Source organism: Gymnoscopelus braueri, assembly GCF_963280865.1.
Source record: "Gymnoscopelus braueri genome assembly, chromosome: 4".
In the NCBI taxonomy this organism is placed as follows: Eukaryota; Metazoa; Chordata; class Actinopteri; order Myctophiformes; family Myctophidae; genus Gymnoscopelus; species Gymnoscopelus braueri.
This window is the reverse complement of record NC_137605.1, coordinates 34,247,256-34,260,838: the sequence shown is the minus strand read 5'-3', so window position 1 is coordinate 34,260,838 and position 13,583 is coordinate 34,247,256. Positions and strand designations below refer to the sequence as shown.

Genomic DNA, 13,583 nt, shown 5'->3' with positions numbered 1-13,583 from the left:
CTCAGTGCTTCTCAACCTGTGGCTCGGGACCCCACATGATTTTGGAGGGGGGGTCCCCAGATGACAGAGAAGTGAGAATTTAAGGACTTTTAAGACCTTTTAATTTAATACCTAAAAAAAAGAGGAAAGAAAGAAAAGAAATTAAATGAAAAGTAATCAACAAACTATAGCCTACTATAAATACTGGTCAAACATTGGCCAAATTGTCAAATAATATAAGAAAAAGGCAAAAGTTGTGAAGACAACTCCCAAGGCGTTGTGAGCTTGTAGATCAGCTATTTTCACAATATGTATCTGTGGAATCGAGTCAAACTAAATGTAATGCCTCAACTCAACTATGATTATTTGGGGGGGATTCTTACATTTTGGGGGGTCGTGGCCTGAAAAGGTTGAGAACCAGCGACCTAGCTGATGGAGAGGCGGGATCAATCTGATAAAAGGTCAGATTTCAGATTTGGTTTAGTTTTGTTCCCAAACACGGTCCTATTCCGCTTATAACTAAATTTGGATGATAATACACAGTGTCTTTTCGTTTGTTGGAGAAAACAGGGCTAAATGATATAAAACAAATATGTTCTTGCTGTGATGCCATGTGGTGACCACCACACCACTGAATAAATACACAGTACACAACCATACATCCACATTCAATTAACTCAAAAGAGCAGTCTAACTTTGTAGTGCTTGCTTCTCACTTTTTATTGGTACATTGATACATAATGCATCAGCTACTGTATAGCAAATCATTAAATAAAGAAAGAAAGGAAGGAGCAGGAAATAAATGGCTCATTGCTGTCATGCAATAGTGTTAATGGTAAGTATTCAATATAGAACATGACTTGAAGCTGAAACTCTTTATTGCCTCATTTCTATATTCTTGATTTATTTGAAACATTATTCTAATGGGAATCCCACTTAAAACAACACACTCTAAAGAGTCTTATTCACAGAATATTTTCAACTTAATTTATACAGTATCTATTGTATTTCAATACACACCAGAATTAGAGGCCATCTACCAAAATATTTAGAGTGAAGTTGTCTTTCCATTGGGATGTCATTTGGAAGCAAAGTTTAATTGTTATAATTTTTTTCAATGTGAGTGTGTAAACACTGGGGCGGAAAGCCAAAATATTTATCTGCAGGTTTGAGGGGTTTTGAGATAGGCCTACTGTACGTAAAGAAGGGGTAGGACCTGATAAGTTTTCACAAAACCTCTTCCTACTCCTTTTTCGAACATGGAATATAATCTAATAAGATAACTTTGGCGCTGTTTTTTATTAATTCTTTTTTATAGTTTCCTTTTATTTCCTTTGTATTTTCTCATTAATAACTTTGATATGTTCGAAATAAATAAATGAATGAAAAATGAAATCATGAATCAGTCCTTGGATTGCTTCGAAACCCTAAAGGCAGCAAAAAGCTGCCCTCTATTGGACAGGATAGTCATTACAGTCTTTTTCCCTTTTTGTTTTGCCTCCATACTCATAGGACCCAGGCCAATCCCTGGCTCAAAACGTCTTGCAATCCAAAACCGATGATTCCCTCGACCGTTTTACAGTGTGATTCCCTAGAGGTGCAGGATGTGGTGGTCACATACTGTACACAGTATGTGTCAGGTTGGTCCTCCTCATCATTGCTATTACTTTGACAATCATTCCATCAGTTGTTAATGTAGATTGCAATCTCAGGTTGGCATGAATGAACCCACAACAGTCAGCCTCTACCTTTCAGCTAAACTGCCTCCTCACTGTAGTCTCTGTGTATAGTGTAGACCAGTGGTTCTCAAACGTTTTCATGTCAAGGACCCCCAAATTGACACTTACTAGCCCGCGGACCCCCATTTGAAAAGATATGCCAGGGACCCCCATAAAAGAAGATGTTTACGGCCCTATAGCAGTGATTCTGAATCATTTTAATTTCAAGGGCCCTCAGCTTGACATGCATTAGGCTACAGGCCCCCATTTAATGGCATTTCTATCTCTGGGACCCCAATTTATATTGTAAAATCTATGTTAATGTAACTCAGAGAGTGTACAAATGGAACCAAATGGACCCTAACAGGTCCATTTGGTTCCATTTGTACACTCTCTGAGTGTCCAAATGGACCCGTTAGGGTCCATTTGGTTCCATTTGTACACTCTCTGAGTTACAGACCCATAAGTGTCCATTTGGTTCCTAACTATCTATTATTTAGCTGTGGACCCCCTGGAACTCCCTCAAGGACCCCTGGGGGTCCCCGGTCCCCACTTTGAGAACCGATGGTGTAGACTGGAGGGAAGCTTGGTCAGCATCATTACATTGACACTGAAAGCATCAACTGTTCCGGGGCCACCATGCTGCATGCTGATGATGAACCCCTCTGGTTACCACGGCGTCCAGTTAGGCCAGGTATGTCCGCCTTCTGTCCAAAGCCCAGTCTGTCATCTATAAGTGACCTCTCGGGTCATCCCCGTCCGTCCCTATACAGCTATGTGAGAGAGGGGAGCTTAGAGAGAGTTGGCTGTGCTCCAAGTCAATGTCTTCCTGCAGTGATGGGACAATGTTGGTCATCATGATCACGTTATTGGTGATGGCATTGACCATCTGACCCCCCGAGGCCTTGTTGGAGCTGTGCTGCATGCTGATGATCTCACCACTGGTCTGCTCTGCCTCGGCACGGCGGAAAAGACTCCTCATAGTGGCCTGGGAGAGAGAGAGAGAGAGAGAGAGAGAGAGAGAGAGAGAGAGAGAGAGGGAAGGTGGATGGATGAATGAGTTTGTATAGGTGAAGAAGGTCTGAAAGGTAGATGGTATTTAAAAGATAGATGGTCAAAAGATTGAATAAATGATGATCGATTGAATAAGTATTTGGAAGAAAAGAAAGAAAAAGAGAATAAAAGTGGAAAGAAAGGCAGATGATGGAAGGAAGAACAGAGTGAAGGAAAGGGGATCGACATACACCCCCCTCTCTCTCTCTCTCACACACACACACACACACACACACACACACACACACACACACACACACACACACACACACACACACACACACACACACACACACACACACACACACACACACACACACACACACACACACACACACACACACACAGCATTGTTACCTGGAAGTTATTAGTAACAAAGCAGTACACCACAGGGTCCATGCAGCTGTTTAAACTGCTGAGAGTCACAGTCAGATGGTAGACAATCACATGGTGAGGCATGTTGGGATAGAAGTACACCAACACCTACAACACACAGCACACATGACCCTGTCATCATCACAGATGCAATGACATGTTTACACACGTGTTGCAATCCAACTTTTCAACAGCTTTTTATCAACTATTAACCACTCAAACCCTCTATGCTCAGTAAAACGGACTTGAGTACTGTACTTGGACCGCTTCCCCCCCCGTCTACACATAATCTCTATGCCAAAAATAGCTGATCTACAAGCTCACACAAATGTTTCCCCTGAAATAAGGATGCTGGGGTTCAAGTGGTTAAATCCCATACAGCGTGTCTGGGTTTTTGACATCCCTTTAAGAAGATGGAGTGTCACTCACCTGTCGGATGTGGAAGGGTGTGAAGCAGACAGTGAAGATCACCAGCACCGTGGTCAATAGTTGGACAGCTCTCCTCCTCCTCTCCCTTAACAGACACGCAGCTTCAAATCACCCACTGTGACATTCAACCCACCATAACCATATTTCAACTGCTGTCAAATAGACACCTTAGTTTTTTATAAAAGGCTTTCTTTGTTTTGTTTTCTTCTTTGGAGGACAACATGGGATTTATATGGTCCAACTTTTTGCTGTTTTCCTGTAGCTATTGAATGGATGAAAATACATTACAGATATTGGTTATTTATTATGCATGTGTGAAGTTTTATTCCTGAGTATTTAGGTCTTTGGGTCTCTGTGTGTTATGAAACATGCTCTACAGACTACAAAGCAGTGTTGGGCAATATTACTCACTTTCAATATGTTACATATTACATATTACTCTTACTTGGAAACAAGAGTAATATATTATATTATTATATTACATATTACTCCCCCCCAACCCGCAAAAAAAAAAAAGAGACAATCTGTTCCAACACAATCTGTTTAGCCAGCTCCAGCCACCAATCAGCTAAAAAGGCTATAAAATAAAGCGGCAATCTCTCTTGACCTTTTAAATTCAACATTTTCAAAAGGCAGCCAACAAAACCTGAGTAATATGTAATATGTGCTATTTTTTACATAGTAATATGTTAAAATATTACTGTTTTGGCAGAGTAATACTTTACACTACTCGTTACTGGGTAAAATAATAATATTTACAGTAATATATTAAAAGTAACTCGTTACTGCCCAACACTGCTACAGAGTAATGCAGAATGTAAGCATTCATTCCAAGTGGCAACACAATGTAATTATGAGTGTGTTTAATTCATGGTTCCAGTGTGAAACCTGTTGAGAACCGGTAGACTAACCACATTTATGATAAAAATGAAAAAAATGCCAAGCATCTGTAATGTTGACATGAGGCGAGTTATACCGGCTCTGCTGCATCAGGCGGCGGTCAGTTAACGCCCACATGATCCGCAGGGTGAAGACCACGATGATGATCATTGGCAGGAAGAACTCTGTGATGGTGAGGAAGAGGAGCTTGGAGAGACAGCAGCCCGTATTCCGAAAAGCAGAAGACAGGAAGGAGTAGGTGAACACGATGGCAAACAGCCAGACGGAGATGCACACACACTTGGCCACGCTGGAACTACGCCACCGTCGGGATGCTTCAACCTATGAGACAAAACCAAATGAAGTAACCTGTTTGTTTTGTTTTTTTTTGTTATGTAATTTTTTTTTTTTTGAGTATCCTACTAGTAACATGGGGGGAAATTATCACTAGAAATTAACCAAACAAATCACTAAACCCTAATTTGTACTTTGTGGCAGGACCTGTTATTTATGGAAAGTAACACGTCATCTGACAAGGTATAAATTAAGCCCAACAAAACCTGTAAATATATATGGTTAGTCCATGGTCTAAACAAACAAAAAAAGAAAATCTGTTCTTAGGCCAATTATTTTTTACCTTGATGAAATTATATTGCCATATAACCTTGATCTTTGAGAGTTTTAACGCAAAAGTGAATCATCTCTTTGAGGCATCCATCAAGTTTCATGAAAAATCGGCTCATGCAGCCAAATAAGTTTGTTCAAAGACGTTCACACACAGACTTGACTGATTATAACACCCTGCCATGCATGCATGCATGCGGGCTGTTTTGAAACTAAGTGACACGCCCACCTGTACGATGGCGAGGTAGCGGTCGACACATATGCAGGTCAGAAACAGGATGCTGCAGTACATGTTCACAAAGTAGCTGAAGATGTGCAGGTAGGAGCAGGTGAGACATTCCCCCCCACTGTAGTAGAGCAGAATACGAGTTGGCAGAGAGAGGTTCACCAAGAGATCAGACACCGCCAGGTTGATGGTGTAGATCACAGAGGTGGTCTTTGGCTTGGTCCGGTAACAGAAAACATACAGCGCCACTGTGTTTAGAACCATGCCCACCTGGAGAGAGGAGGAGGAGGAGGAGGAGGAAAGAAGAAGAAGGGAGGCAAAGGCAGGGATATGAGAAGAAGTTTGAGAGAGGAGAGGAGGCAAGGGGTAAAAATGGGAAGAGATAATTGGTTCATTGAAGAAAGCGAGTTGAATAGGAATGCAGTGATGGTGGCAGCTGTCAAAAACAATAAACATGTATATAACGCTTAATTACTGATTAATTAATGATGACCTCATACATAAATTTTTCATGAATTTATCATGAACTCTTCATTAATTCCTGGTCCTCACCATTAACTAATGGTGAAGTCACTATGACCAAGTGTAATACAGTATATCATTAGTTAAGGACAGTTCCAATTCCATGCCCAGGATGAGTGCTCATAGGCGGGAGGAGTAGCAAGGAGGGTTGGTCTCTGAACGACCACCAGAGACCAACCCTGCACCAGAGACCTCACTGATGAACACTGATAGTCAGTGGTGCCTGAGATGGATGGACAGACAGACAGACAGACAGACAGACAGACAGACAGACAGACAGACAGACAGACAGACAGACAGACAGACAGGGGCAAAAGTCTTCGCCTCCCGGTCTGTCGAAGACAAAAAGTGCAGACCACGTACAGAGCCAACTCCAGTCAATTAAGTATTCATTTATAAGTGTTATAAGTCACAAATATCTGCACTTTGGATTTGATTTGGACTTGCACTAAAACATTTAATAATGTTCTCACGTATGGCTTGTTACAGGATACCTGCAGAACAAATGTTGAGTGAATGCTGTAAGTATAGAATACCTACCAGGAATATAAGAGAATTTATGACCATCAAAGCAATCCAAAGGCTGTAGAAGTCATAGTAAAGGCCCTCATCTAAATGGGCCAGTCTCTGAAGGTACGGCTCCACAGCGCCACTGTTACTAGGACTGCCCATCACAGGCTGTATGGAAAATGTAGTATTGACGTACATCCAGGAATCAGAAGTGTTGGAGTACATGATGATGATGATGATGATGATGTGGGGGAAGAAGCGGACAAAGATGACGATTTGGGATAGGAGCTGAAACTCTGAAAGGCAAAATGACATAATGCTTTCATTAAGACCTGAGACCGATACAAATGCCTTCTAAATCAGTAGTTCTCAAACTTTTTCGTAATTCAAAATTATTCAACATTGTGCAAACACTTTTTTTCAAAAATGTAAAACAAATGCAGATGTACGTGACGCGCTACGAGCTTGTATATCTGCTATTTTTGATTTTTTCATTTTTCAACACCAAAATCTAAAATGACACAGATGCTTTCCCAGTTTTAATGGGTTAAAGGATACTTTGAATATTAGTCTGACACCATGATACGGTATGGTTTTAGTTCAGGGGAATACTAAAATGCTGATAAGTCTTTCTCAGGTAACAGGAGTATTATTTTTCTTCATATGACAGTAATTAGGAGAATGAACAGACAAAGAAATGAAATGTATTTTATCAACGCTGTAAACCCCTGATTGTCGTTGTGGATCCAGTGAAGTAACAATAAGAATAAGATGACAACAAGTTATTTTAGCTAAAGAACAAGCTGTTACGTAATTCAGATGTTTGCATGACAATTCGTCATGGCTTGATACTTGATCATTTCTAAATAAACCTCATGCAGGATATCCAGGATTTGCCACGATATATAACCTCATAAACTACAGTGACACACACACACACACACACACACACACACACACACACACACACACACACACACACACACACACACACACACACACACACACACACACACACACACACACACACACACACACACACAGCATGTGACAAAAGTGATATTGCACAAACTGGTTTCCAATTCCATCAGGGGAAAAACAGAGGGTCCCACCCTGTTCACATTTGCAATCTAACATGTGAAGAAAGGAAATGGTGAGCATTCTCTTATGCTGGATTGCTGATGATATGGTTTTACTGTCCAAATGTTGGGAAACTATGCAAAGAATGGAGAAATTCTATAATTGGGAAGGAAACTGAAATCAACCCTGTTAGTCTCAGTATGTAGCCTATCAGTTTTATTTTGGACCACAAAGGTTAAATTACACCAAGTTTCATTGACATTCAAGTGAATTGGCATAAAGCCTACAATGGGAGAAGGGGGAATTGGCAACAAAAAAGGAGGGAGGGGGGGAGAGGTTAGACCCTATAATAATAAGACTTATTTATCATTGTGTGCCCAGTTGGAATCTGGCATTTTACCACTTGTGGAAACAGAACATTGCTAACCTTCAGGAGGAAAATCCAATCTGTTCAGTGTGCCAACTCAATGAAGTATAAAATTCAAATCAGTATTTTGCTTAACAAAGTAAAAGAAAAGTGGCCTTAAGTCTGGATGCCGGATGCTGCATAAACATTGGGTTGTTTATCACCTCTGCCACAGTGCCACTGAGGTCGTGATGATGTCCGCATGTGTTCGTCTCTCTGTCTGTGACCATGACCAACATATCTCAAATAGTAATGGTTGGATGGTTGGAGTTTATTGTGCACTTTCACGCTCCCAAGAGGAAACCTATTGATTTTGGTGATCCCATGACCTTCCCCCTAGCACCACCATTAGGCCAAACTGTCAAATGAACTGAATTGGCTTTTGATGAGGTCTGCACCAGGGTCTAGTCAATTGTTGTTTAAATATATATTTTAGTTGGTTAGCTAATGGCTACTCAGAGAAAACCTGAAAACACACGCACGCACGCACGCACACACACACACACACACACACACACACACACACACACACACACACACACACACACACACACACACACACACACACACACACACACACACACACACACACACACACACACACACACACACACACACACACACAGCCCATTCTTAAGTTTGTTAGTGTTGGCATAGCCCTGAGTGACAAAGTCACTAAGGGCCATTTGAAGCATCCATTCATTTTCGACTGTCTATTTATTTATGACTATACAGATGGGCTATCTGTTTACTTACAATTATACATAAAGAGAAGGTCTGGTTGTACCCTTCTGTGGTACAGATCTTCAGCATCATAAGTCCATCCTATGAATTCAGGGTTATTTATTTATCTTCTATTTTTATTAAGATGGGAACTTGGGAAGTGTATTTATTTACGACTGAGAAAATTCTGTGATGGGAAAAACTGAGCAGAATAGTTTGTGTTTATGTTTTGGTAATTGTGTATGGGTACGAAATTATTGACAAATATTGGTATTTACAAATAATTTTGTTATTTGTAAATGTATGAGCCAGCTGAGCCAGAAGTCTACAGGTCCCTGAAACGGACCATCTTTTAAAATAATGTTTTAGTTTTTCCTCATGATTTGAATTTCCAGCGTTTACAATGATCTGTTACCATGTCTTTAAGAGACCTGATGGGGAATGGATGATTAAAACAAGTTATGTCAACTGACAACTACAAAGAACAAGCCGATATTGCGGTAAACGTCTGATATTATTTTTGGGTGTGTGTATTTTCATATTTAATGAGTGATGATTATTCCCTACCCTGCACAAACAAACCCTTATGAGAATGTATCAGATCAATCACATTAGTTATAATGGTTGCTACCCCATCTACTAAAGTGTATGTGTTAATAATAATAGGAAAATATACAAACTCAAATGTTTACAAGAATCTACCAGAATCTTATAGACAGCAACAGAAAAAGACTGTAGATGTCTAAATAGAAAGTAATTAAAGGCAGAAAGAGAGACTGTACTGTGAGAGCTAGAGTGAATTAAAGAGAGAGAGAGAGAGAGAGAGAGAGAGAGAGAGAGAGAGAGAGAGAGAGAGTATAAATACTTAATGTGCCCTTTGTATTTCTTCCTCAGAATGGTATTTCTTCCTCAGAATGATGCAAAAGTGAAAAATTAAGCTAAAACAAATTATATTTGTCATAATAAATTCAAAGATTATGCACAAATAGGGGAAAATGTGGTCCCGTGTCACAGATTCCACTGGTGCAGTGTCAAGCTGAACAGGGAGCCAGAATGGGTCAAGGGGCCGTAACTATTGGCTCCAACTTGCAGCTTTATTTCCCATTTAGGTCCCGAGATGAAAAGGTTTCAGAACCCCTGGTTGTTGCGCTATGTGTACCCATTGCTCAGAATTAATCTTCCATGAGCAAGATAGCCATCCAGCCAATGACAAATGTATTGGATTCCCACTAATGAGAATAACATGCTCAACTAAGAGTGGGACGTGAATAATGTGATTCATCAACATAACAAGAGCAGCCCGGCCATACAGCTGTAAGGGCAGTGAGGGAAATGAATGGGTATATTCACAGTAACATCCCCTGATATTATTCACTCTACTGCTGATAGTTCATCATCATTAGCAGCACTAAAGAGTGTTAAAAGCATCACTGAGGGGAAATTGTGTATTAAACCACTCACTGCCTCTGTAGCCATAGAGATAAATGACAGAGCCTAGTGGTTCAGCCCATGGTTTTCAAAGCGTGGGTTGGGGACCCACCAGTGAGTCTCAGAAAGATGGAGGTTGATTATCGAATCTTTCAGAGGAAAATGCTGCTGGCTGTTCACGCAACCCAAGCACCTCGTAAATTCTTTTTATGTTAATCGTTTACATAAAATGCCACAATCCAGCACAGTCGTAACACCCCCAGTAATAACTGGGCTCTGCCTCCCACCCCGGCCAATATACGTTATGAATAGGGGGCTGCCACTTACGCCACTGCTGTGATTCTTCATATCAAGTTCTTTTACTTAACCACCTAAACCCCAGCATCCGTATTGTGGGGAAAGCTTTCACTGAAAATAGCAGATCGTCCAGCTCACAATGCGAGGCAACTTGCCTCGCATTGTGAGCTTGTCAATCGGCTATTTTCAGTGAAAGCTTTCCCCACAATAACACAAAACAGAAAAGACACTAGTATCGAGCCCTGAGGAACTCCGGTTACGTAGTTAATTATAGTTAATTATAATTGTAGTCAATTATCTGTCAGTGTCCAGACAACATTTTTTTAATTTATGATACTGAGAAATTGGCAGATTTTTACATGACACCTAAATAGTTAGGAATGAAATTCTGACATTTTCAAAAATAAAAAATTGAATTAGTAAGAGATCTTCTCATAATTATAATACATACCGTGTTAAAGCTTCTACAATAACCACAAAGCCATTTCAGTGCATCTTCATAGCTACAGTGTCATTTTGTTGTTCCTCCGTGCCTTTACATCAAAGCCTGTAAAGTGATACAGACAGGAGAGCAGAGGGCTCTGAGGCACATCACAAATAACACTGTCCAAATAAACCCCGGCGATGTGGGAGTCCTCTGTGTGTGAACAGAGAGAGTAGGGGCTGTGAGAGACAGGATGGAATAGCTCTAATCTCAGATCCCACGCTGTCTGAAGCCAACTTCATTGTACAACGGACCATAAATTAGGTATTACAATGTCTCTGTAGTCATTTTTAGACAGTTCCCTCAGGCAAAGGGATGATTCCATGGCTATTCAGCGTTTTTTTTTGTGTGACTGCAGACTTGTTCTTTTTAAATATATACTTACTCGTTTTTACTGGACTTACTTGAAAGTTTACATGGTTTAATTGCTATCTCTAAATCTGCAAAAATGTTTATTTTTACCCGTCAGCTTCTCAGGTGGACTTATTTGGTAAAAAACAATCCAAACAAAGGGTTGAATTTGAAAAGTTGATTCAGTTACCATTTATAGAGCCAGAAGAAGAAGAAAAAAATTACTTACCTCAATAAGGGGAGAGGGGACCAGTCAAACCTCCCGTTTTATTGTTATACTCACTGACTCTGGACCAGTCAGTCCTGGAGATAAGGTTGGGGTTCCCTCAGTGTTATCTTAATCCACTCAGTAGCAAACCAAGTGATGCAGGGGTCATGCACCAGCCAAGGGATGTTGCATCTGTCAGATGTGACCTTCACCTTCTTACGTCATCACCTCAGGACAGTGACTTCCACTTGTTAAGTGTGTTTGTTCTGTGTCAGTTGAAGTTACAGAAGTAATCTCCCTGAGAATAGTTTCTCTTCTCTTTTTCTGTCCATCTGGGTTGTTGTTCCATTCAGGTACTTATTCCATTAAGAGAAATAATTGTCTCGGTCTCTCTATCAGCTATTATCAAATCCTCCCATGTAGTAGCTTTTGGTCTCTTTATCTTGCTGTGTGTCTCTTTAGCCCTCCAGTGCGTCTGTCTTTCTTCCTATTTTCTCCTGCTGTCAGCATCCCTTTTTTCTTACATTTTCCATTTTGGTGTCTTTTATCTTGCCTCCCTCGCTGTCTGTCTGTCTGACTGTCTCTCTCTTTCTAATCTCACATTCTGCTTTTCAGGCAGGAAGTCTTACTGTCTGACTGTTTACATTTTGTGAGACATACACACGCACGCACACGCTTGAGCTCATGCACGGTTATTGCGCACGCATAAGCTCTGTAAAACAAATCTTACGCAATGAAAACACAAATGTTTCTTTCCATTAAGACCCCTTTCAAATGTTGTCCAGCAAGGTGAGACTACGATAAGAAAAGGTGGTGTTTCACATTAAATAAGAGAAATATATTGGGTTAATTTTACAGTAAACTATACAGATGTGGAAGAAGAACAAATAATCATTACTCAAGTCAACTGCAAATAATCGGTTAAAAGCACGTCAAAATACTTAAAGTATAAGCCCTCTTAAAAGGCATTTCTAATGTACTTTTAAAACATATACTGTAGTGTGTTCTGTGTTGAGAGTTAACATGTAAAAGTAACAATCACAGAGGCGGAAGGAGTCTGAACCTCAAATCCCATTTCTGAAGACTATTAAACATTGACAATTCAGACCATATACATCAAATAAAATCAATTATCCTATCATTGTGCTCAATCGAGCTTCTACAGAGCATTTGAAAAATCATCACACCACTGGATTAAATAATCACATCTCTTTGTTAAGGCAATGTGCTTGCATGTCGGTGTGCAAGCAGCCAAGTATGAATAATTGATATATACATCGACCCCTCTGTACTCTTGTCACATCCATTAGGGTTTAGATTAGTTACATGTAGGAGTTTGCCATTTGATGGAAGAGGTCTGATGCAGGAAATAAGGAAAGAAAACAAATAAGCTGATGATTTTCAAAGAAGTGTTATGTGATGTTGTTAAATATAATTACTGGGCATGCAGCTTATGGACTTAAAATGGAACATGCTATCAAGTACCCCCTGCTATATGAATTCTAGAGTAATGAAAAATCTGTAGAAAATGGGGTGGGTAAAGTATAGATTTGTAGATAGAATGTAGTGAGTATAAGTCAAAAGTCTGTCGTGAAACAAATACTCAAGTACATAATTGGTACGGTAACCTATAGTACCAAAGTACAATAGTAGTAGCGTACAAACAAACTGTTGTCCTGCCCTCTAATCTAAGTCACAGGATCTCTCGGAGGATGAACTGGAATTTTCCTGAAAAGGTGACAGTGGAGTAGGATAGATCAGGGGTTTTCAACTGATTATGAACCAGGGACCACCACCCTGTCTAAGAATCAACCTGGGGACCACAGCTGTGTTGGGAGGGGGGATGTGGTCATGGTGTGGGGGGAAAAGCTTGACATTAAATAATGACTGTTAAGGGCTTAATTTAATTTGTTGATTGATTATATGGGTACATTTCCTAATAATGGTGACTCAACCAGGCAATCCGGTACACTTTCCCTTGAGATTCTAACTGACTTTTCTGTGGAAGCTCGTGACTTCCCAGTAACTGACAACATTGACGCGTCATCATACTGTGTACAGTATGTCAACAGGTCATTTAGTGCACTGTTTCTCAACTATAGTGATCGATAAAAATAAAAAAAATACACTTTCCTCCATTACTAAATGCATGGTCAGGGACCACATGCAATACCTTCACGGAATAACATAGGAATGATTAAATTGAGTGGTTTCAACTATACTGTGATACTCATTCAGTGCCATTGACGTCGCCAACGTCCACATTTTCATAAGCCCAGAGTGCCATTGAC

The 13,583-nt window shown here is 40.2% G+C and overlaps 1 protein-coding gene across 1 annotated transcript; it reads right to left on the bottom strand.

Moving 5' to 3' along the window:
* Positions 1-2,402: 2,402 nt before the first annotated feature.
* Positions 2,403-10,935, bottom strand: LOC308084013 (G-protein coupled receptor 20-like). The gene is made up of 7 exons (XM_080426477.1): positions 10,701-10,935; positions 6,346-6,611; positions 5,287-5,553; positions 4,531-4,775; positions 3,555-3,639; positions 3,108-3,233; positions 2,403-2,685 (listed from the first exon to the last, which is right to left on the bottom strand). The coding sequence occupies exons 2-7, from the start codon at positions 6,538-6,540 to the stop codon at positions 2,428-2,430; spliced, it is 1,176 nt and encodes a 391-aa protein (XP_080282603.1). The 5' UTR covers positions 6,541-6,611; positions 10,701-10,935; the 3' UTR covers positions 2,403-2,427.
* Between the last annotated feature and the right edge of the window lie 2,648 nt (positions 10,936-13,583).